Below are 23967 nucleotides of genomic sequence, written 5' to 3'. Positions count from 1 at the left end.
CATGTTCTGGGATTCCCATTCTTCTCAGAGTCAGCCACAGTTTGTTATGATCCACACAGTCAAATGCCTTTGCATAGTCAATGAAACACAGATAGACCTTCTTCTGTTATTCTCTGCTTTCAGCTAAGATCCATCTGACATCAGCTACAATATCCCTAGTACCACGACCCCTTCTAAACCCAGCCTGGACTTCTGGCGGTTCTCTGCTGACTGAAAAAAATAAATTTAATGTTTCCACAACAGCCTCCATTTAGTTGAATTCTAAAAATGTTTATAGCTACTCCAAAAGCTCTTGGAGGTTCTCTTTAATTTGTAAGAATTGAAAAGGGGTTTTGAGACCAAAGAGTTTGAAAATCAGTCTATTAATGCATAGTCACCAAGTCTGTCAGAAAATCATGGCATCTAAGTAAGTATTCTCTGGATTAAGAGGGTGAGAAAAGTATCTGAGAAGACAGAAACATGATGAGTAGGATACAAAACTGTTGCCTCCCTTAAACTACAGTGGATCAAGAAGAGATAAAAGACTGTAGTAAAATGTTTTATCTTGTGTTGCCCACCTGTAACTTTAAAAAATTGATCAAATACCGTATGCCTTCATTTAATAAATGTATCATGTGGTGACCATCTTTCAGATACCATTCCATGTGTATGTGACTTGGAAAACTGCTAAGATTCTGTTTTTATCCTTAAGAATTTATGATCTAGTTAGAAATAGGACTAATGAGATTATACATAGAGCATAAAAGAGGGGGACTAGGTGCTAAATTCCCAGCGCTAAGATAATTCCATTAAATTGGCCAAGAAAAGTGAGATTGAAACACTGGATTTGAACCTCAAACAATTGGTAGAATTTTAAAGATATAATTGGAAGGAAGAGAGCTGTGGGGGCATAGTGGGTGTTTTTAGCTGCTAACCCAAAGGTCATACTTCTCTGATGATTTGAACCTCCCAGCTGCTCTTGAGGAGAAGATATGCTGTCTGCTCTCATTGCAATATATGGCTTAGAAAAGCAAGGAGAATAGCTATGAGGTAAAACTGAAGTTATGACAGTGAGTTTTTAATTTGAGCTGGAAGAAGGAGATAATGGTAATAATATTAGCAAGCATGTGAAATTAGGAATTTATAAAATATGTCTAAATACTAGTTAGTAGTTTAATTTATTAGAAGTGATTGAATTTATGGGAAGTGTATACCATTTTGGAAGCAGGAGTGGCATCCACTTCCTAAACAACATGTCTCTGAAAACTCTGTGATCTTTGTTAAATGATGATAGTTATAGAAAGGCTTCGGGCCTTTTGTTCTTAGGGCCACTGTGAGTTGTGCTCAACTCAAAATAACAAAATAAGATAGAAAACCTGAGCAGGAAAAAGGATTTGTACACTGTTTTATTTTTGTGGGAGAGTCAATATGATTACAGAATTGTGATATTAATCATTTTATCTCTCAATCATGGAATTAATATCAGGTTTAGACAGCAGGATGAATATGTAGGAAGAGGTATGAGAAGTGAGGTGACCCTAGTTAAAATATTTATATGAAAGAGCAACACACTTTTGGTCAGAAGAGTACAATGGGTATTGTTTCTCATTTGGAGCCCTGGTCACCTTTGATATGTCTTCATTATGGACCCTCAACCCAAAAGTACTTAGAATGCACAACAAACACGTTTCTACAACTTTATACACTCTTAAAGATCCAGTATTGCTCAAGTTTCAAAACCACACTCTTATTTACATAAATACGATGGTTCACGCTAATCAAACATCTCTGAAAGCGAGCTATGATATTTCTCATGTGGATATTAGGAGAGACTTATTCCTGAGAAAGAAACATCATGCCTGTAAAGGTTCAGGATCAGGAGGCCCTCAACCAGATGGACTGACAAGGTGACAGCAGCACTGGGCTCAAATATGTCAGAGCTGATAAAGATGGGACTGGATAGTACAGGGTTCAGATCTGATGTTCATAGGGTCGTTATGAGTCATACTTCACTTGATATACCACCTAACAACAACAATTCTGGAAAACCAGTCAGCTCTGTAAAATTTTTCCAAATAATCTGCAACTTTCATAGCCCTGTAATGTTGATGTTGTTGTTGTTGTTGATGTTGTTGATTGCTGTAGAGTCGAGCACAGCTCAGAATGACCCTATCAACAAAAGCCCTGAAGCCCCTCTACAACTATCAACATTTATCAAAGTTCACAGGGTCTCTGGAGGCATGTTGTTTAGGAAGTGGATGCCACTCCTGCTTCCAAACCTGTCATAGTATGTTATTGTTGTTATGTGCTGTTGAGTCACCTACAATGTACAGTGACCTTATGTACAACATCTCTGATCCATTTCCTGTCCTGAGGCAGTCTCACTAATTCTGACATGCCAACCCCCATTGCCCCAGCAGGAAAATATTTTTTTCCAAAGGAAGGCTTGGAGAACATGTTTTTATTCTCTTGATCTTCTAGCAAGTCTTACTTGGAAATAGGCTGCCTTTTCCTCCTGCTGCCCCTCACCACATGCCTGTGACCTTAATGACCTTCCTAAATGCCACATGGCCTTTTTTCCCTCAACACCATACCTGCCACACCAGGGTTTGCATCTTGTAATATTGCTCTTAAACTGGCCTCTCTCTGCCTGGCATTGTGTGCCTGCCACAAGACCGGGCTGGCTCGTAAAACATCTCTTTATGTACTTTATTACTTAAACTCTTTTATTTGCCTGCAGGAGCCCTTTAACAAAATCACATTGAATTGACTTTCTCACACCAAATCAAATCTCCCTGGTCCCAGTTCAGTTGTCTTTGTCAATATGTATTTTATAAATGGAGTGAATTAACAGATGCTGTTGGAACAGAAGTGCTGGGGTAGCGTTTATGTTTTAGTGCTCTCTCTGGGCAGATGAGTTGTGTAGGAGTGTTATACAGGTATCTCAGGATGAAAGTCATGCTCATCATTTCAGAGGATATGTATTCTTAACCATTTCCTTTGAAGATATTTTAAACTTCTTTATTACTCTTTTTTCTCCCCCTCCTTCCTGTTTGTTTATACAGCCTTGTCATTTAGGCCATTAATCTTGGGTTAGACTTGATTATATCCCTTGGTATTAAAAGATGAAGATTAAAACCCTTCTGTTATTCAAAGAAGACAGGGTTTTCCACTAGCCATAGACACTGGCCATGATATTCCCCTGGAATATAATGTCTTATTTCTAGTAGGAATTTCACCTTACAGCCTTTGACATGACATTCTGGTTAAAACTGGAATTTGGAATAGAACAATTTTTCCATGTCTTGGACTTTGTCTTCCATGGAATGATTGACTACCATTGTTTATTATGTAAGAGTTTAGTAACTTTGCAGAGGAAGAAGTTGAGCCACCTGAATCCATTCTTAATATAATTTTTAAAATTATATTGAAAGAATATTTCCTCAAAGATATTTATGCTACATACTGAATTTTGGAAAATGCATGACTGCTATAACATATATTACAATGATTTTGGGGGCAATTTTTTTCTATTTTTTCTCAGTTCTGTGATGGTAGTCATAGAGACATCTACTGGTAAAGACAAGTATACATTTCTTTTCTTTCATGCTTTTTCACCAGTTTTATAAGATATTCTTGTAAAATTTTTCAAGGTTGTTTTGAATTAGTTTGGTTTTCTGCGGTTCCATAAGGTCTAATGGATAATTCCTTGGCTTTTAATGTGTCCCGTGGTCAATTTCAGCGCCCACACAATGATCTATTTTGTTCTAAACTCTGTTTTAACTGCAGCTTTATTTTTTTTTTTTTTGCAGCTTTATTTTTATCTCCAAGTGATCATTCATACTTCCTGGCTTTCTTTTCTAAAAAAGGAGTACCAGGTTTGCATATTTAACAATTGATTCATCAGACAGCTGTGTTTATAAATGTTTTCCTTTTCAGCTGTGAACATTAAGTATTGATAACATATTTAAACTATTCATAATATTATGGGGGGAAAAAGCCCTTTCCTCCCTTATTTTCTTAGTTGTAGCTGATGCAGTTGAACCTAATCAAGGAAAGACAGTACTTTTTGTTTAATCCAAAAAATAAGCATAGTAGTAGCTCCGTGTGTACTATACCACTTTGATAACATATGCATCTTGTTCAAAGAGAATCTCCACCTTAGTACAAATTTAATGAAGAACCTCTGGAAGAGCAGATCCATCCATCAATAATACATGACCTATTTTGTTTTTACTTTGGGCATATTTAATAGTGTGTATTCTATGTGTCAAAGTGCAAAAGTCAAGTGCCCCATGTGATGAATTGGGCAGGGGTCAAAAGTTATTGCAATGCAGTTTCAAAAGATTGTCTGCCTCTGAATTTGCAGCTCATTCATGCTGAAGTGATGCACTATGGGAATTACTACCGAACTGCTCAGCAACATCTGCTCTCCCTAAGTGAGTTAGTGCACGTCAGACATCTTTATGTCAGAATATCGCAGTGATGGATGCAGTCTTCAGAAAATGCTGCATAAAAATCTGGTGTGCCGTTCTGGCCATTAAGTGAAATTACTATTTAAATTAATGGCACTGTCACAGTTTATCTTTGCAAAGAATGAACGCTGATTAGGGTATTAAGTAATTAGCAATTTATCACACTGGAACAAGGTTGATAATAATTAAAGAAGTAATGGTTTACCAAAGAAACTAGAAAGGGAGTCACTTTTTGTTAGGCAAGTGAAACCTGGGCTAAAAAATTTGAATTCCATTAAACAAAGATGAAGCTCTATGTGAAAGAAAGCATCCTTTTCTTTCTTTATTTTTTTAAGTGTAAAAACAGTTCATTATCAAAATCTTAGGTGACCTGTCAAAAGTCCCTCTGAGCAATCAGATGACTGATTAGGAACTTCAAATTAGGTCAATGTCTGCATTTTTATATTATACTTAAAAGCTGGTGAAACCAGGAAGTAATTTGGGGGTGGAGAGGGAGAGCACAATCTTTTCCCTAAAGAGCCAGTTTTCAGATTTTGATTGTTCTTTAAAACAGAAGCTGGAATTGTTTTAAGAAAGCTACTTGAGAAAAGAAATGACAGAAAAGCATCCAAGGTTGTATTTAAATGTCTGAGCAGGAGGCAACAGAGAAATATCCAAACAAAATTATTTCAGCTGTGGAGAGATAGATGCAGATAGGTGGATAGATAGAAGTACTGCATGTGTAAAATATATTTTTACCTTCTCTTGTCGAGACTCAAGGTATTATAATAACATTGCTGTGTATATTTATTGATGAGAACTTTCCCTGTGAAAGACAGAACAAGAATCCTTGATGAAAACCTACCAGGGCTCACACTTACGTAAATATGGTATGGCAAAATTCAGACAGAACTGATAGCTTCCATTAATTTACAATAACAATTAAGCCCATTGGAAGGTACATACTTCTAATGTAGGAAAAAATAAAGAAGGGATTATAGATGGAGAAACATCTTTTTCAAAGCATATGCCAAGCCAGGACCTACTTTCAGTGATAAGAAAACATTTCAAACTCTTTCGTCTGCTATTAGGAATATCTTGCAGACTGTAGGTGTTTGACCAGTTCTAGACTAAACAATTCGAGACCCCTGGGCGCCTTGAATTTGAGGTTCTTTATGTTATCAGTTGAAACTAATAATAAATAAATACAATTGTAATTAAAACAAGTAGTTCATCACACTCTGCTGCTATATAACTGAGAAAAATTCTACTATGAGAACACTATAAAAGGGGTATAAATTCTACTATACCACTGTAAAAGGGGTATAGGCACCTTCATTTCTAGCTTAATCTGACTCTAGGACATTTGTTTATTGATCAATGCTTTCTGTCTAAATTTCTGCTGCTTATATTCTCTGAAAGTAAGTAATTTCAACATCAAGAGTTAAGCTGGACTTTACAGGAGAAAAAGAGAATCTGTTTGGCTCTGAATGTGCAAGTATCTTTCATCAAGATATAAAGAGTGATAGTCTCCTCTAAGTTTTTCTTCCTCTACCCTAACCTTGGAAGTTCTAGTGGTCTAGTTGCAAGAAGCTGCTCTGCAATCCCAAAGGCACACAGTTTGAATCCACTATCTTCCTTCTCCACGGGAGAAGGAAAAGCAATCTTCTCCTATGTGATTTACTGCCTCTGCAAACCCACTGGAGGGTCAGTTTGAGTTGGTTGTGACTCAATGGAGCACAAACAAAACCCTAACCTCACCAATGCTCGGTGATTGTACTAGAATTCAGTAAGGCTCAAAAATAGTACCTGATTAATTAGTCTAATCAGTGAACATGCTTAGACAGTTTTGGATACTAAACCTATCTCATAAAGAATGAGTGCTTACCATTGCCACTGCTTTCATAATAAGCAAATATTTGTACCTCAAACAAAGGAACCTTGGTGGTACAACTCTGGGCTTGATGGCTAACCAAAAAGTTGGCAATCAAATGTACCCAATGACTCCGTGAGAGAAAGACCCAGAGGTCTGGGTTTACAAAGAACACAGTCTAGAACATCTTATACAGCAGTTCTATTTGTCATAGTTATGAGAAACTTTGACCTGAAATAGGACAGCACTCAAAAAAGTATCCCATTGTTATAGAGTAAATTCAGACTTATAGTGAGTATGAATTATCCAGAAAGATAGAGTAAAACTGTTCCTATGTGGTTTACAAGACTGTAAAAATTTAAAGGAGCTGATGTGACATCTCTCTCTTACATAGTAGCCAGTTGGTTCCAACGACCACCTTTTGGTTTGAAACCATGTGCTTTAAGCACTAAGACTTCTCAACAACAACAAATAAAGGAATGTAAGACCTTGCAAAGGTCTTTCTACACAGTTTCTGAGTCCAGGATACAGTTACCTTTCTTTTCTGCCTGGTCAGTTATCCACAGAGTGCTCGGCTCACCTTCTCTCTCCATCCTTGGGAATGTCTAGAACCTTCTATGAGATCTTGTAGTAAAACAAACCTTCTTTAGAAACAAGATGTTACCATCAAAAAAGTGAACAGGCAGTTTTTATGACAGAAACCAGATTCCTTTTTATGACGCTTGGGGAGGGAGGGAAATGGCTCAGCAGATTGATTTTGGAACGCTTTCTCTTGTCTGTTCTTTCCCTAATTAGTGTCTGATGCTCTTGGTAAGATGGACTGCTCACTGCACATTTAAATCACCTTGGTAGAGAAACTTTACCTCAGGTATTGCACTGTTTCAGCAACTGCCCGAGTCTGACATTTTTATATCAAACTTTATAGCAGCCTCAGTTTTCGTCCTCTTTTTTTATTTCATATTCATATATAACATTTTATTGTTGCAGGGATGTTCTGTTGTGGGCAGGATTATGTGAATATGTCAGATACCATATGCTGCTCAGCTTCCAGTGGAGAGTCTAAAGCACATGTTAAAAAGAATGACCCAGTGCCAGTAAAATGCTGTGAGACTGAACTTATTCCAAAGAGCCAGAAATGCTGTAATGGAGTTGGATATAATCCTTTGAAATATGTTTGCTCTGACAAGATTTCACCTGGAATGATGATGAAGGTAATTGATAGAAAGCCTCTCAGAGGCACTAATTTGACAATGGAAAGAGAACTACATTGTTCATAACTATTTTTCTAAAATAGGAATATAAAAACTCCTGTGTGCATTATTCATTTTCACATTACATCCATATTAATACCAAATGAGTTCACTATGATTGATGTTATTGCAATGAATTCTAAAAGAATTAATAATGATTAGCTGTTCTCAGGAAGCTTTACCCAGCTCTTCAGATGAGGATGGGAACTGAAAATCTATGTGCCAAAAGATCTAGTCCAATAATCTGGACTTCAGCGTGAATGCAACATGCGAAGGGTAAAGAATGGGAATAGTCTACCTTCTTTCCTCTAGACCTTATTACCATACTCCTTTCCTTCGTGAAGATCTGAGATCCACCAAATTCACTTAGTTGTGTTGGTGTTATCTTCCTTGGAAGCAAAGCAAGATGAACAAATGTCTCTGTTAACCACAAAAGTGAATAGTTCCGTGGATGCAGTAATTTATATTTATATGCTATGATACTTCACATAAAACAATATCATGTTTGTTAGCACTGATCTTGACCCAGAACTCCAGAAACATATCATTAAAGGAACAGATTGTGGGCATTTAAAAAAGAAACAAACCCTCTTAATTTATTTGTCAATTAAAATTCTTTCAAAATAGACCTAAATATAAGTTTGTTCAAGGACAATGGTTTCATAATTTTAGACTAGGATGTGTTTCTTCATGTATAGCACAGTTTGGTCTGAGAAGCTGACAATGCTGAAAGAACATGTGTTTAAGATGATTATTCGGGAGGCATCTATGTGTCTGTGAAAATGAAGCTAGGAAGCATGCTACCTGCAGAAATAATATGTGGCCCACAGTTATTTGTTTCACTATTGTCTCCCTCATATTTGTTACCCAGAAAATAGGTTGTGACTCTCATTATATTTCCAGTGAGATGAGAAAAGTCAACAAGACTGTTGTCATTAAGTTCACTGAGACTATGGCAGCCTGATATGTTACAGAGTAGAGCTGCCCCATAGGGATTTCTTATCTGTAGTCTTTACAGAAGTAGAGTACTGGGCTTTTCTTCTAACAATGGCATTGGGTAGGTTCAAATCATCAGCCTTTAGGCTAGTAGTTGAGCAGGAATCATTTCTTCCACCCAAGGACATACTTCAGTGATACAGAGCTTCCATTATTTAAGAAAGGTGTTTAAGTTCTATCTATGCTCTTCTAAATTGGCTTTATGAAGGTTAATTAATAATCCTATTAATAATTCATATTTAAATGATATGAGTTAAAGAATATTTTTCCATACTGAATCAAGTAATGTGGTATAGCTAAAGCTCTCCCTTTCCCATTTTTATTCCTAAAAATCTCACCTAAAGAGATTTGCTGCAGTTTAGACTGTATCATTGTAGGGTCTCTGCAGTATTCGTAAACTGTCAATTAAAAAATTCTTCTCACTTCTTTCCTGTATTGCTGTTCTTATATTCTGAACTCCATCACTTTCTCTTTATTGTATTACTCCCTCCTTTTAGAGGATTTTTCTTCTCAGATAAAGATGCATAAACATGTGAAGAATACATCATATTGAGAGGTAACAGAAGAAAACAGCCCACAGTCAGACACAATGAGTGAGCCTATATGGAATGTCTGTGAAGGAAAGACTGGTCCTCCAACATTTCCACAGGAAGAGCAAACCCCACTTCTTACATCACTGTCTGTGACCAGCTAAACAGCCCCTGTCTTCCATGCATGTGCGTTGAATTCCAGGGAGCAAGCATGCATTGAATGTTGTTGTTGTTGCTATTATGTGCCATCAAGTTACTTGCAACTTATAGCAACCCTGTGAACAACAAAATATGAACCTAGCCCTGTCCTAAACCATCCTCACCATCTCTGACTTACTTGAGCTGGTTGTTAAAGTCATCATGTCAATCCATCTTGTTGAGGCTCTTCCTCTCCTATACTGACCCTCCATGTCTCTGAACATGAGGTCCTCTTCCAACAACTAGCCCGTACTAAAAAAGTGCCCTAAGTATGGAAGATAAATCCTCACTATCCTTTCTTCCAAGGATGACCATGGTCATACTCTCTCCAAGAAATGCATGTTTATTATTTTTGCAGTCCATATGATATTCAGTATTCTTCTGAAACACCACAACTCAAAGTCATTGACCCTGGAGCCAGACAGAGAAAAAAAATCACAACCCAAACTCAAGAGTACTTTCTAGTGATTTTGAAGAGAAGACACTAAACTTGTTACTGCCAAGTTGATTCTGACTCATGGTAACCTTGGGAAGTTCTTCAAGTGGGGGAACGATATTACAAAATGCTCTAAAGTACAAGTTCAACAAAAATACTAAAACACACAAAATCACAAAAGGAAAAGTATTACTCAAAAGCAAAGCAAGAAGGGGAAATTTCTCCTATAGGAGCCAAAACAATGCAAAGAATTAATTCTTTTTAGACTATGGAGCTAAATATGTTTGCAAGCAAAAAACAAAATAATGGAGATCAGAAAATAAATGGAGGAACAAAATGAAATACTTAATATTGCTGAAATTAAAAACATCAAATAAAAACTACTGAATTACTGAAATTGAAGGACAAAACAACTAAATTAGAACTACAAGACAAATGCTCAAAAATAGAATCAGCACACCAAAAATAGAATAAATTAACTAGAATAAAAAAGTGTTAAATTTATTATTTTTGGGGAGTAATAGAAAAGGGGTATTTATATATATTACATACGATATTATATTTTATACATTATATGTTGTTGTTGTTGTTGTTGATTGCCTACTCATAGTGACTCTATGAACAAAAGTTCTGAAGCCTCTACAACTATCGACATTTATCAAAGTTCATAGTTTCTGGAGGCATGTTGTTTAGAAAGTGGATGCCACTCCTGCTTCCAAACCTGTCATAGTATGTTATTGTTATTTTGTGCCATTGAGTTGCCTGTGATGTATAGCGTCCCTATGTACAGCAGCTCTGAACCCTTCCCTGTCCTGAGCCAGTCTCACTAATTCTGACACACCAGGCCCCATCGCCCCAGTTATCCTATCAATCCATCCACCCTTCTGAGCATGATGTCCTTCTCCAACGACCAGTGTCTCCTGGCCACATACCCAAAGTAAGTGAGGTGGAGCTTTAAAATCCTAGCCTCCAAGGACTTAATTGGTTTTACCCTCTCCAACGCAAAATTATTCATTTTCTTGACAGTCCATAGTATGTTCAAGACTCTTCTCCAGCACCACAACTTGAAAGCATCTATTCTTCTGTCATATATGTGTGTGTGTGTATAAATAAATGCATACATACATACATACATACATACATACATAAATAAATGGTAGACAAGTGGTAAGAAGCTGTGCTGTAATCCCAAAGCCACATCATCCAAATCCACCATTTGCTTTGCCGAAGAAGATGTACAGTCTCCTCTGAATGATTTATTGTCTCTGAAAACCCACTATAGAGTCAACTCTGAGTCAGTTCTGACTAGATGGCACACAATAGCTACATATTTAAGAAACAGTAAGTTTCAATTCTCAAATTCATCTCAGCAAGGAAATGTTTTTAAAGGATATTTGTAGATTAAGGATATAAGAAAGCTGGTGGCCACGCTGAAAAAAGCTACATTACAATCTAAAAGCACACAGTTTGAATCCACCAGTTGTTTCATGAGAGAAATATGGGCAATGTCCTCCCATGAGATTTACAGCCTCTGAAAACCTACTAGAAGGTACCTCTTAGTTACTTCCAGCCTGACAGTACAAAAACTACAATAATAGGTTAAGACTGTAGGGTAAACCTCATGCTTATTCAGCGCGTTTAGGAAGGAAAGGTAAAATTTTCTTGGAAAATGAGAGATTATGCAAATCAGTAGGCATGTCCAAAACTGGCTTCCAAGATGCCTTCTTTGTAATTACCTGCTTACTTGTTAGAGAACATGCCCTGTAAGTTTATCTCTATCAAGATGGTTTTTACCTTATCAGTGCTTAGTCATCACGGGACATGTGCTATAGGTTTTCTCTTTCAAGATGAAGCCAGTCATGGGACATGGACTGATCTGCTGTGACCTCTTCCATGTGGTTCTTCTTACCTCTGCATATGTATGGTAGCTGCAAACTCTTTTTAGGCTACTAAAACAGGAATCAAGAAAAATGATTTTTAAATTCATTGGAATAGACTCAAGGTCCTGTTTTGTTTCTCAAAGACTTGTTTTTCCTGTCCTTCAGCTTTAATTTGAACTTGCACATGAATAATCGATGGTCTGTTCCATGGTCAATCCCTAGCCTTGGTTTTTTGTTTGTATTACTGGGTTTTTAAAAAACTACAATCATTAATGTACATTATATTTTATGTAATTATCATTGTTCTATGCCTATGATCACTCCATCTTTACAAGCCCTTATTGAACTTCCCCATTAAGTTTATAAAGTCTCAAAAGGAAGACAACATAACAAATGAAGTGGGGGTGGGGGAACAACTCAAAAGGAAATATGGAATTTGCTTAGGAAATTTTACATTAAAATCATTGGAATCCCCATGCATCATGAAACAATTCCCCAAAGGAAAATCAGAGATAACTTCTCAAAGTTAAGAGAGAACCAAGACTTTACCTACAAGAAACTAGTTAAACTTTACAAAACAGGGGGAAATCAACCATATCCTAATAAAATTTTTGAAAATCAAAGAGAAGGAAAGAAATCAGAAAGCAACAAGAGAAAAACCAGAATATACCAACATACCAACAAGTTTTCATAAGAATCAGCATAGATTTCTTCCCGAACTTCTGGATAACAGAAGACAATGAAGCACCATATGTAAAATACTGAATGAAAATAATTTCCAAGCAATAATTCTTTATCCCCAAAAAAATTGACATTAAAAAATGGGGGGGGGAAATAAAGACATATCCAAAGAGAAGCTCTTGGAATTTATAAATACCAAATGAGCTCTACAAATAGTACTCAAAGGAGTTCTTCAAATGAAAAGGAGCATAAAATAAATACATATATCTATATGAGTATTAGAGTACATATTAGTAGGTTGTGAATAGGTACAGTTGTGTGCATAGGTGAGAACAAATAGAAGTATGTATAACCGGAAAGGTTGTATTTTATCTCCATATCTATTCAATCTGTACACTAAACAACTTATTCCAGAAGCTGGACTCTATGAAGAGGAATGTGGCATCAGGACTGGAAGAAGACTCATCAAAAGTCTGCATTATGCAGATGACACAACCTTGCTTGCTGAGAATGAGGTGAACTTTAAGCACTTGGTGTAAAATATCAAAGAATACAACCTTCAATATGCATCTCAATGTCAATAAAAAAAAGACTCTTACCACTGGACCAATAGGCAATATCACGACAGATTGAGAAAAGATTGAAACTGTCAGTAATTTCATCTTACTTAGATCCACAATTAACACCCTTGGTACCAGCAGTCAGGAAATCAGGAGACCTATTGCACTGTGAAAATCTGAACTTAGGGACCTCTCCAAGTTATTAAGGAGTAATGATGTCTGTTTGAGGACTAAGGAACATCTGATTCAGGCCATGGATCACTTGTTATGCATGTGAGAGCTGGACAATGAATAAAGATGACGAAAGAAGAATTGATATTTTTGAGGTGAAGTGTTAAAGAGCACTGAACATCCCATTGATGTTGTTATGTACCATCGAGTCCCTTGTGACTCATAGCGACCCTATGTACAAGAGCCCAAACCCTGTTTTATCCTGTGCTAACCTCACTGTCTCTGATACACATACCCCTATTACTCCAATCACTGAATCAATCCATCTCATCGAAGGTCTTTCTCTCCTGCTCTGTCCCTGCATCCTCCCAAACATGATGTCTCTCTTCAAGGACTGGTCTTTTCTTGCAACATACCCAAAGTATAGCAGAAGAAGCTTCAGAATCTTTGCCTCCAAGGACCAACCCAGTTTCACCCTCTCCAGGACAAAGCTTTTTGTTCTCCTAGCAGTCCATGATATATCCAACACCCTTCTCCAGCATCACAGCTCAAAGGCATCAATTCTCTTTCTATAATCCCTAGTCATCGTCCAGCTCGCTTACACATCTCAGTTAACAATCTCAATATCTTCACCATCTATTATGATGCTGCCAATTGGCCCAGAGGTGAGAATCTTTGTTTTCTTGATGTTGAGTTTCAATCCATATTGAAGGCTGCAGTCCTGGACCTTCTGCAGCAAGCGCTTCATATGCTGAACATCGCATAACTGTAAAACAAAAACAAACAAACAAACAAAAGCCAACCCAAAACAAAAACAAACAAACAAAACCCCAAATATGTCTTTGAGAAGCTGCAACCAGCATGTTCTTTGGAGGGAAAGATGATAAAGCTTCCCTCACATTCTTTGTACATGTTGCTAGGAAAGGCTATTTCTTGGAGAGGGATATGATATTCAGAGAGGTTGAGGGTTGGCGAAGGAAAGAAAGACCCTTGACCAGGCATCTTGATAAAGTAACCACTGCAATGAGCTCTAATGTGTTAAGAAGTGTAAGAATGGCACATAATAGGACAGGGTTCAGAGATGTTGTTCATAGGGTCACCATGGGTCATACTTGACTCTGTGACAACTAACAACAACAACATAACCAGAAGAACCAAACTCCATTTTGACTGACGGCAACTCTCCATTGGATTTCCAAGGCTAAAAATCTTTACAGGAGAGGAAAGCCCATCTTTATCCTGCAGAATGACTTGTGGTGATGCCAGTTTATGTTGTAGTTGTTAAATACCTTCAAGTCAAGTACAACTCATAGCAACCATATGAATAACATAATCTGAAACATATCCCATCTTATTCCATCCTTATTATATCTACTTGATCTCACTGCGGCAGCCACTGAGTTAATCCACCTCATTGAAAGTTTTCAGCTCTTTCACTGACCCTCCACCTTTCAAAACCCAGTGTCCTTGTCCAAGGAATAGCTTCTCCTAATGACATACTCAAAGTATGTGAGATGAAGCTATACTATCTTTGCCTCCAGGCTACACTTTTTCCTAGACATATCTGTTTGTTCTTTTGGCAGTTCTTGGACACTCAGCACTCTTCTCTAGAACCCAAATCATAGGCATAAATCTTTCTTCTGTCATCCTTATTCATTGTCCAGAAGGTGAGTGGAAAGACCATGGCTTAACTTAGTCTTTATGCTGATATCATTGTTCTTCAATGCTTTGAAGAGGTCCCTGACAGCAGACTTTCCCAGTGCAATATATCTTTTGATTTCTTGGCTGTAGGTAACAACAATTTTGATTGTGGATCTTAGCAGGATGGCATCATTGTCAACTTCAATCATGATAGATGGAAAAAAGATTAGTCCAGTGGTGAGAATCTTTGTTTTCTTGATGTTGATATATAATCTATAGTTCAGATTGCAGTCTTTAATATTATGCAAGAAGTTTTTCAAGTCCTTTCACTTCCATCAAGCAATGTTATGTTATCTACATAAAGTAGGTTGCTAATGAGCCTTCCTCTGATCCTGTTATCATATCCTTCTTCATAAAATCCAGCTTCTCAAATGATTTCTTTAGCTTATAGATTGAACAAGTAATGGAGAGAAGATACAGCCATGACACACATCTTTCTTGATGTTAACCATGCAGTGTTCCCTTGTCTTGTTTAAACAACAGCTTTTTGGTCTAGGTATAGGTTTCTTATGAACATAATTAAGTGTTCTGGAATTCCCATTGTCCTCACTGTTAGCCATAGTTTGTTATGATTCACTCAGTCAAATGCTTTTGCGTAGTCAATAAAGCACAGATAGGCATTCTCTGCTTTCAGCCCAAATCCATCTGACATCAGCACTGTTATCCCATGTGTCACAGACTCTTCCAAACCTAGTTTGAATTTCTGGCTGTTCACTGTCAATGTACTGTTCCAGGCATTTTGATGACCTTCAACAGTATTTTGCTTGCATCTGATTTTAACAATATTGTTTGATAATTTCCACACTGTTAGCCTTTTGGGAATGGGAGTTAAAACTGATTCCTTCCAGTCAGTTGGCCAGGTAGTTGCCTTTCAAATTTCCTAAAACCTAGACTGATGAGAACATTCAAAGCTGCATCTGTTAGGTGATATCACTTTGATTCCTAGGGCCTTTTTCTTTTTCTTTTTTTTTTTTTGTCAATGCTTTCAATGCAGTTAGGCCTTCTTCTCCCATCATCACTGGTTCTTGATTATACACTGCTTCCTAAAATATTTCAATGTCAATCATTTCTTCTTGGCACATAATTCTGTGTGTTCCTTCTATCTTTTTTTTTATGGTCCTGGATCATTCAAAATTTTACCCATAATATCTCTTAGTATTGTAACTCGAGGCTTGAATTTGTCTTTCAGTTCTTTCCGCTTAAGAAATGCCAGGTGAGTGCTTCCCTATTTTCTGACTCTAGCTCTTTGCATGTTCCATTGCAATAACTTGCTTTGATTTCTCAGACTGCCCTTCAAAAATTTCCTATTCATGTCTTTTCCTTCAGCATCTCTTCTCTCATCTCTTATACTCTACTGCCATTTTCAGTCTCTTCTGACATCAATTTTTGTCTTCTTTTTCCTCCTGTGTCTTTCCAATGACCTTTTGCTTTCTTCATAATACAGTTCATTTGATCTTCAGTCATTAATTTTTAATATATCGGACTTATTCTACAGCTGGTTTTAAAACTCGGGTGAGATGAACTTAAGGTAGTAATTTGGTTCTTATTGACTTGTTTTAATTTTCATCTTCTTGAATTTGAACTTGTACATAAGTAATTGATAATTTGTTCCATAGTCAAGTCCTGGCTTGATCTTGACTGCCAGACAGATGGTAGGCAGGGTGAACGAGCGCTGATGCACACCATCTTCCAGACATGGAGCAGCCATACACGATAGTTGGGACCATCTGCAATAGGAGAATTCAGTAGTGTCAGGCAGAGTCAGCTTGATATCTGCTCACTTGCTTGTCTTATATTTTCTTGGGAGGGGTATAGCATTTATTTTCAAGTTTGTTGTGTTGGAAGAAATGGCTTCTGTGGTGCTATTTGCTTTATAATTTGTATATGTATATATGGTATGGATTGCATCTCAATGTCAAGAAAACAGAGATTCTTACCACTGGACTTAAAGGCAACATCATATTGGATGGAGAAAAGATTAAAACAATCAAGAACTTCACCTTACTTGGTTCCACAATTAGCATCCTTATAATTAGCAGTCAGGAAATAAGGAGTCACTTTGCACTGGAAAAATCTGTAGTTAGAGAACACTCGAAATTATTAAGGAGTAATGATGTCAGTTTGAAGACTAAGAGGCATCTGATTCAGGTCATGGTCTTTCCGATCACTTGCTATGCATCTGAGAGGTGGACAATGAATAAGGATGACTGACGGAAAAAGAATTGATACCTTTGAGCTGTGGTGTTGGAGAAGAGCACTGACCATCCCAGGGATGGTCAAAGAACAAACAAATATATGTTGTGTTGAAGAGGGTGCAGCCAGAGTGCTCTTTGGAAGCAAGAAGGATGAGGCTTTACCTCATATATTTTGGGCATGTTGCTAGGAAGTGCTATTCTTGGAAAGGGACATGATGCGAGGACGGGTTGAGAGTCAGCAAAAGAGAGGAAGACCCTTAACCAGGTGAATTGACATGTTGACTGACACAATGGCTCTTGTGTGTCAGGAAATGTGAGGATGACACAGGATTGAATAGGGTTCAGATCTTTTGTTAAGAGAGTCACTGAGTCATACTTGACTCAACAGCACCTAAGAACAACAAAAATGAACACCTATTTTTGCTTACTTGTCTATTGTTTGTAAAGTATAGTGCTTTTATTAGAATAAAAGATTTTAAAAATGAAGAGAAACAGCTTCCAGCATTCATTAATAATTGGTACATGTAATGTACGATGTACAAATGTAGGAAAGTTGGAAGTTGCCACAAATGGAATGTATGAAGATAGACATTCTAGCTTTAGTGAGCTGAAATGGACTGGCATTGATCATGTTGAATCAGACAATCATATGATTTACTATGGTTAGAATGAAAAATTAAAGGATGATGTTGCATTCCTAGTTAAAAAGGCCTCTGCAAGATCTATCTTGAAATACAATGTTCTAAGTGATAGGATATTATCTATATGTATACACGGAAGACCTCTTAATGCAACTGTTATTCAAACATATTTTCCAACATCTAAAGCCAAAGTTGAAGAAACTGAGGATTACTACAACTTTGCCAGTCAGAAACTGACCAAGCATGGGGTAAAGATGCATTAGTAATAATAGGTGACTGGAATACAAGAGTTGGAAACAAAGTAAAAAGAATACTAGCTGGAATGTCACACAGTGACAGAAATGATGCTGAAGATAGAATGATTGCATTTTGTACATTCAGTGATGCATTGGTGATACCTATAGGTACATTCAAATGTATATATGGATACCGATAAATTTATTCATTGAAGACACAAATATGAATACTCTATAGATTAAACCAAAAACCTTCCAAGATTGGATTTCTGATTTGAAAACTGAGGACCATCTGCATACTCATGAGACAACTAAATCAGCATAACACTTCTCACAAAAATCATGATCTATTAAAAGTCTCACTAGTAAAGGGAGCTCTGGTAGCCTGATAGCAAGAAGCTGTGCTGCAATCTCAAAGGCACATGGTACGAGGCCAACAGCTGCTCCATGGGAGAAGGATGGGCAATCCTCTCCCATGCAATTAACTGCCTCTGAAAACCCTCTGGAGCATCAGCTATGAGTAGGTTCTGACTTGACAGTACACAACAATAACAGTAAAGTGGGTAGTCTGTGGGGTTTAAACATATAGGTGGCTACCTGAATATCTTTATATAAGGAGCAAAATAGTAAGAAGGTGACCAAAAGCTCAGAGAGAAAACTAATTTACTCATTTACTTTATCCATCGTGAGACATGAAGAACTAGATGATGTCAGGCTGCCACCACTGACCTGATTCTTCTAACCAAGGTCACAATATTTGGTCACATGAAAATTATTTTCTTTTTTAAAAAGAAGTCTAATTCTTACTTTTTAAAAAGTTTCTCTAGCCATCGAAACTAGAACTCTAAAGAATAGAGGACTCACTGAATTATCTAATTTTTTCCCTGAGCGATTCTTTAAACTCAGAACCAAACCTATCTTCTGAGAGTATCTTTTAGTCAAATAACACATGGCACACAAGATAAAGTATATTACCCATATGATGGGTAGCCTCATTGTATGATGACTAAACGATGATTAAAAGTCATTTGTACAGACCAAATGGTCAACAATTATTCAAACAGCAAAGATATGTTGGGACGCTGGGGGAGGTTGGGAGCATGGAGAACAGAGAGTAGAGAAATTATAAAAGGAACAAACAAACACAATTAAAAAGAGAAATAAATTACTGCTTAAGTACCTCTACTATAAATCAGGATATTACATGTTTTAAAGTCAGAAGGGTTACATGTCAGGATTGTATCTTTTCACATATGTAAAATATGTGTGCTGAGCAAATAATCTAAGGAGTTGGACTATATGAAGAAGAATGTGACAGGATTAAATGAAGGGTCAAAAACCCAGAATTTTCAGATGACACAAAGTCGCTTACTGAAAGTGAAACACTGACTAACAGAGCTTAACAATTCCCTTAAGTGTGGATGATGCCTCAGTATAAAGAATACAAAAATCACCAAACCTGGACCAATAAGCAACATCATGATAAATGGAGAAGAGTTTAAAGTTTTCAGTGATTGTATTTAAATCCACAACCTTCACCCATGGAAGCAGTAATAATAATAATAATCACAATAATAACAAAAAAATAACCCAAATGACCCAATAGATTGCAATTGGAAAACTTAGAAAATTTATTCTCAAAGACCTTCTAGTGATCAAGGATGCCAATAAAGACTAAAATGTGTCCAACCCAGGCTATGGTATATCCAGTTGCTTAATATGCAAGCAAAGAGTACCAGAGGAATGTCTGTGTTTTATTAACTATGCATTTTATAAACTGTGTCTAACTCTGAGAAGAAAAGGAATCCTAGAACATTTGATTGTGCTTATGCGAAACCTATACTTGAAACAAGAGGTAGTCATCAGAACAGAGGAAGGAGACACTGCATGGTTCAAAATCAAGAAGGGGCTCCACCAGGGATGTATTCTGTCTCTGTAGCTTTTCAATCTATATGCCGAACAGATCATTCGGGACACTGGGCTATATGAGGAGGAATGTGGAATCAGGATTGGCAGAAAATTCATCAACAACCTGCATTATGCAGATGACACAACCCTGCTTGCTGAAACTGAGGAGGACCTGAAGTGCTTGCCTAGGTCAAGGACGGCAAACTTCAATATGGATTGAAGCTCAACATTAAGAAAACAAAGATTCTCACCACTGGGCCAATTGACAGCATCGTAATGGATGGTGAAGAGATGGAAATTGTTAACAGTTTTAGTTTACTTGGCTCCACAGTCAACACTCTTGATACCTGCAGGCAGGAAATCAAGAGATGAATTGCACTGGAAGTCATCTGTGAGGGACCCTCCAGAGTAGCAACAATGCCCAACTCTAGACTAAGGTGTGCCTGATCCAGGCCATACTCTTTGCAATTACTTGGTAGTTGTCAGAGAGCTGGACAGTGACTAAGGATGATAGAAAGAGAATTGATTCCTTTGAGCTGTGATGCTGGAGAAGAGTGTTGAATATACCATGGACTTCTAGGAGAACAAACAGATTCGTCCTGAAGAGAATGAAACTGGGCTGCTCCTTGAAAGCAAGGATTCTAAAGCTTCGTCTGGCATACTTTGGGCATTGGAGAGGGACATCATGTTTGGGAGAGTGGAGAGACAGTACAAGAGAGGAAGACCCTCGATGAGATGAATGGATTCAGTGACAGTGGTAATGGGGGTGGGTGTGTCAGAGACAATGAGGTTGGCACAGGATAGAGCAGAGTTTAGGGCTCTTGTACATAGGGAGACTAGGTGTCAAAAGCAACTCAACAGCACATAACAACAACAACATCCATTTGAAAGTTTGCAATGAATAAGGAAGATTGAAAGACAATTGATACTTTCAAATTGTGAAGTTGATGAAGAATATTGAATACACAAAGAGTGGCAAAAAACCAAACAAATCTGTCTTGGAAGAAGTGCATCCAGATTGCTCCATACAGGCAAGAATGGTAAGAAATACTTTTTTTCACATACTTTGAACATATTATCAGGAAGGACAAGTCATTAGAAAAGGACATTGTGATTGAAAAACTAGTGTCAGTCAATGATAGGATGACCCTGTGACTGCAACGATGAGCTGAAGCAAAGCGGACAGAGATTGTGGGGATGGCATAGGATCAGGTAGAGTTTCATCTTCTTATGTACAGGGTCACTATGAGTCGGAGTTAACTTGAATGCATCTAACATATCTATTGAGTTTAAACTCTTGTGGCATAGTGGATAAAGAGTTGTGCTGGAAACCTAAAGATAAGTGTTTTGAATCTACCAGTTATTCTGAGGAAGAGAGACAGTCTCCTCCCAGGCAATTCACAGCCTCAGAGAATCCCTAGAGCGTCCTTTATAAGTTGATCCTGACTCAATGGCACAAAACAATCACTAAGATTAACACTCTTATAGATGAGTCACACAACACATTTCATGGTACATTTAATTTCTGTTTACCCATTTAAAAATTGGTACATGGAAATTGGAAACATGATTTGTTCAAAGACACACAAGTATGTTGCAAAACTTGGATTTCTTTTGTGTGTGTGTGTGATTTTTTTTTTCATTTTCTACTAGTTTATTTACAAAATTCGAATACATTGTTTTCAGGAACAAATTTTTCCAATTTCCTTCACCCTCCCCCAATCAACAAATTGTACAACACCGTGATTAATCCCTCACTCACCCTGCACATCCTGATCCCTCTGCTTCCAAATTCTCCCAGCCTTCTTGGATCTTTAATCTATAATAATGGTTTTATACAATATACATCCTTCTGGGACTGAATTAGTTCACTTAGCATAAAGCTCTCCAGTCCCTTCCAAGTTAAGTAATAATTTACAAAGTCATTGCTCCTGCGTGCTGCATACTATTCCATTGTGTAAATGTACCATACTTTCTCAATCCACTCATTTGTGGTTGGACATTTGGGCTGTTTCCATGCTCTTGCAATGATGAATAATGTTGCTATGAACATTGGTGTACAAATCTCCATTTGTGCCTGAGTTCTCATTTGCTCAGGGTATATTCCAAGTAGTGGAATAGCTGGATCATATGGAATTTCTATGTTCAGCTTTTTGAAGAAGTGCCAAACTGCCTTCCAGAATGATTACCATTTTACAATCCCACCAACAATGTAGAAGAGTTCCTTTCTTACCACATCCTCTCCAACATCTATTACTTGCTGTTAAACTTGGCCACTGTTACTAGAGTGAGATGGTACCTCATTGTGGTTTTGATTTGCATCTCTCTTATTTCCAGGGATCTGGAGTGTTTCTTCATGTGTCTGTTTGCCATTCTAATATCTTCCTTTTTGAAAATTCTTTCCATATCTTTTGTCCATTTTGTAATTGGGTTATCAGTCTTTCTCTTATGGAGTGCCAGGAGTATTCTGTAAATTTTTGTTATAAGACTCTTCTCTGAGATGGTGTTACCAAATATTTGTTCCCAGTCTGTAGGTTTTCTTTTCATCCTGTTGGAAAAATTTTTGATGTACAAATGGATTTAATCTTTAGAAGATTCCATGCATCAATTTTATCCTCTTCAGACTGTGTGTGCATTTCTGCTTGTATTTGGCAGTCTCATTATAACATGGACTAGCGTTCTAAGCTTAATCTCTGTTTATCTCTTATGAACATGATGGGTTTTTGTGTATGATGTGCAATGTAGATCCTGCTTCAGCTTTCTGCAGTTAGAAGTCTAGGACCATTTAAATGAAATAGGGTATATTCAGGATGGCATGGCCATAGAAAAATCTGGATACTTTCCAAGTAACTGCTCTTTCAAATGTACAAACTACCTTCATTTCTTTTTATGATTTCAGAACTAATCATTCATGAACTATGTGGGATAAAATTTGAAAAATTTGTAAGTTATAAAAACTCACTCAACATATGTTTAAATGAATCTTAAAATGCCTTTCATTCTTTCTCTTTCACCTCACCCCTACTACTTGACTTAGGAAACCATTCAATGCAAGACTCTATGCCCTATAATGATGGAAGCCACAGCACGTTGTGGTAGATGCGACTTTAACTTTAGTAGCCACATCTGCACTGTGATAAAAGGGGCTCACAGTTCCACAGAGAAGACATCAAATGAAGAAATATGCCCCTCTGCTGAAGAGATTGTTTATACGGGGAATGCAAACATACACTCCTACACAGGTAACAAAAGTCAGCTATCAGCTATATGCCTGAGAGTCACTAAAGTTGATGAGAGATTGCTCTCACTTTTTAAAAATGTTTTTATTGTGATTTCTAACAGAAAAGTGGGATTTTTTTTTTCTCTTTCATTCATTGTTGCACATTTTCCTCCCTAACCCCTCCCCCAGTTCTCACTTTAAAAAAATTCATTCATTGTTACAAAATTTTCTCCCTTCCCACCACCCAGTTCACTTTGCATATGCTTACTCTACTAATCTTACTATCAATTGATTCCATCATATTTTGGAATCAGCTAGTAGTAAAGGTAATTGAAGACATAATTTAAATTTGGTAAAAGTGACTAGTTCAAATATTTTTAAAAGTCCAACTTTAGACATTGAATCAGGAGTGGCATCCACTTCCTAAACCACATGCCTCTGGAAACTATGAAATTTGATAAATGATGATAGTTATGGAAAGGCTTCAGGCCTTTTGTTCTTAGGGTCGCTATGAGTAGTGCTCTACATGACAGCAATCAACAACAACTTTAGACAAGCATGAATATTTTTTTTTTACATTAATCTATGGATTATTTTAATCTGCGGCCCTCAGGCCTGGTTTTAATTGTTTTTGGTCCAACATTCCTCTAATTGGTATAGCACTGGTCTGTCCATTTGCTGTACAGAGGTAGCTCATGGTTGCTGTAATGCTGTTGCTATAATGCTAAACACTATAATGTGACACTGATGTGTCAAGTGTGATAATGATTACCCATGGTGGACAATGTTTGATGGAGCTCCCGATTAAAACAAGCTTGGAAGCAGAAGTGGCATCCACTTCCAAAATAGCTTGCCTCGAGAAACTCTATGAACTTGGAGAAGTGGTGAAAGTTATACAAGTGTTCAGGTGTTTCATTCATAGGGCTGCTACAAGTTCTCTACAACCCTATGGCACTTAACAACAACAACATGAAGAATAAAGAATAGAGAAGGATTGGCCACGCACTTCTGAAATAGCGGGCCTCTGAAAACCCTATGCACAACAGAACACACGCAGA

At 37.3% G+C, this 23967-nt stretch overlaps 1 protein-coding gene across 1 annotated transcript in view; it reads left to right on the top strand.

Moving 5' to 3' along the window:
* USH2A (Usher syndrome 2A (autosomal recessive, mild)) overlaps positions 1–23967 on the top strand; it is a 1454174-nt gene that overhangs the window by 1164012 nt on the left and 266195 nt on the right. The window contains exons 51-52 of the mRNA XM_006890571.1: positions 7294–7517; positions 22727–22931. Coding sequence (XP_006890633.1) covers positions 7294–7517; positions 22727–22931 — 429 coding nt within the window. The remainder of the gene's footprint in view (positions 1–7293; positions 7518–22726; positions 22932–23967) is intronic.

This window comes from Elephantulus edwardii, unplaced genomic scaffold (assembly GCF_000299155.1).
Source record: "Elephantulus edwardii isolate Elephantulus edwardi_28Jun2011 unplaced genomic scaffold, EleEdw1.0 scaffold00090, whole genome shotgun sequence".
Lineage (NCBI taxonomy): Eukaryota > Metazoa > Chordata > Mammalia > Macroscelidea > Macroscelididae > Elephantulus > Elephantulus edwardii.
The sequence above is the reverse complement of the archived record's forward strand: the minus strand, read 5'-3'. Positions and strand labels throughout refer to the sequence as shown.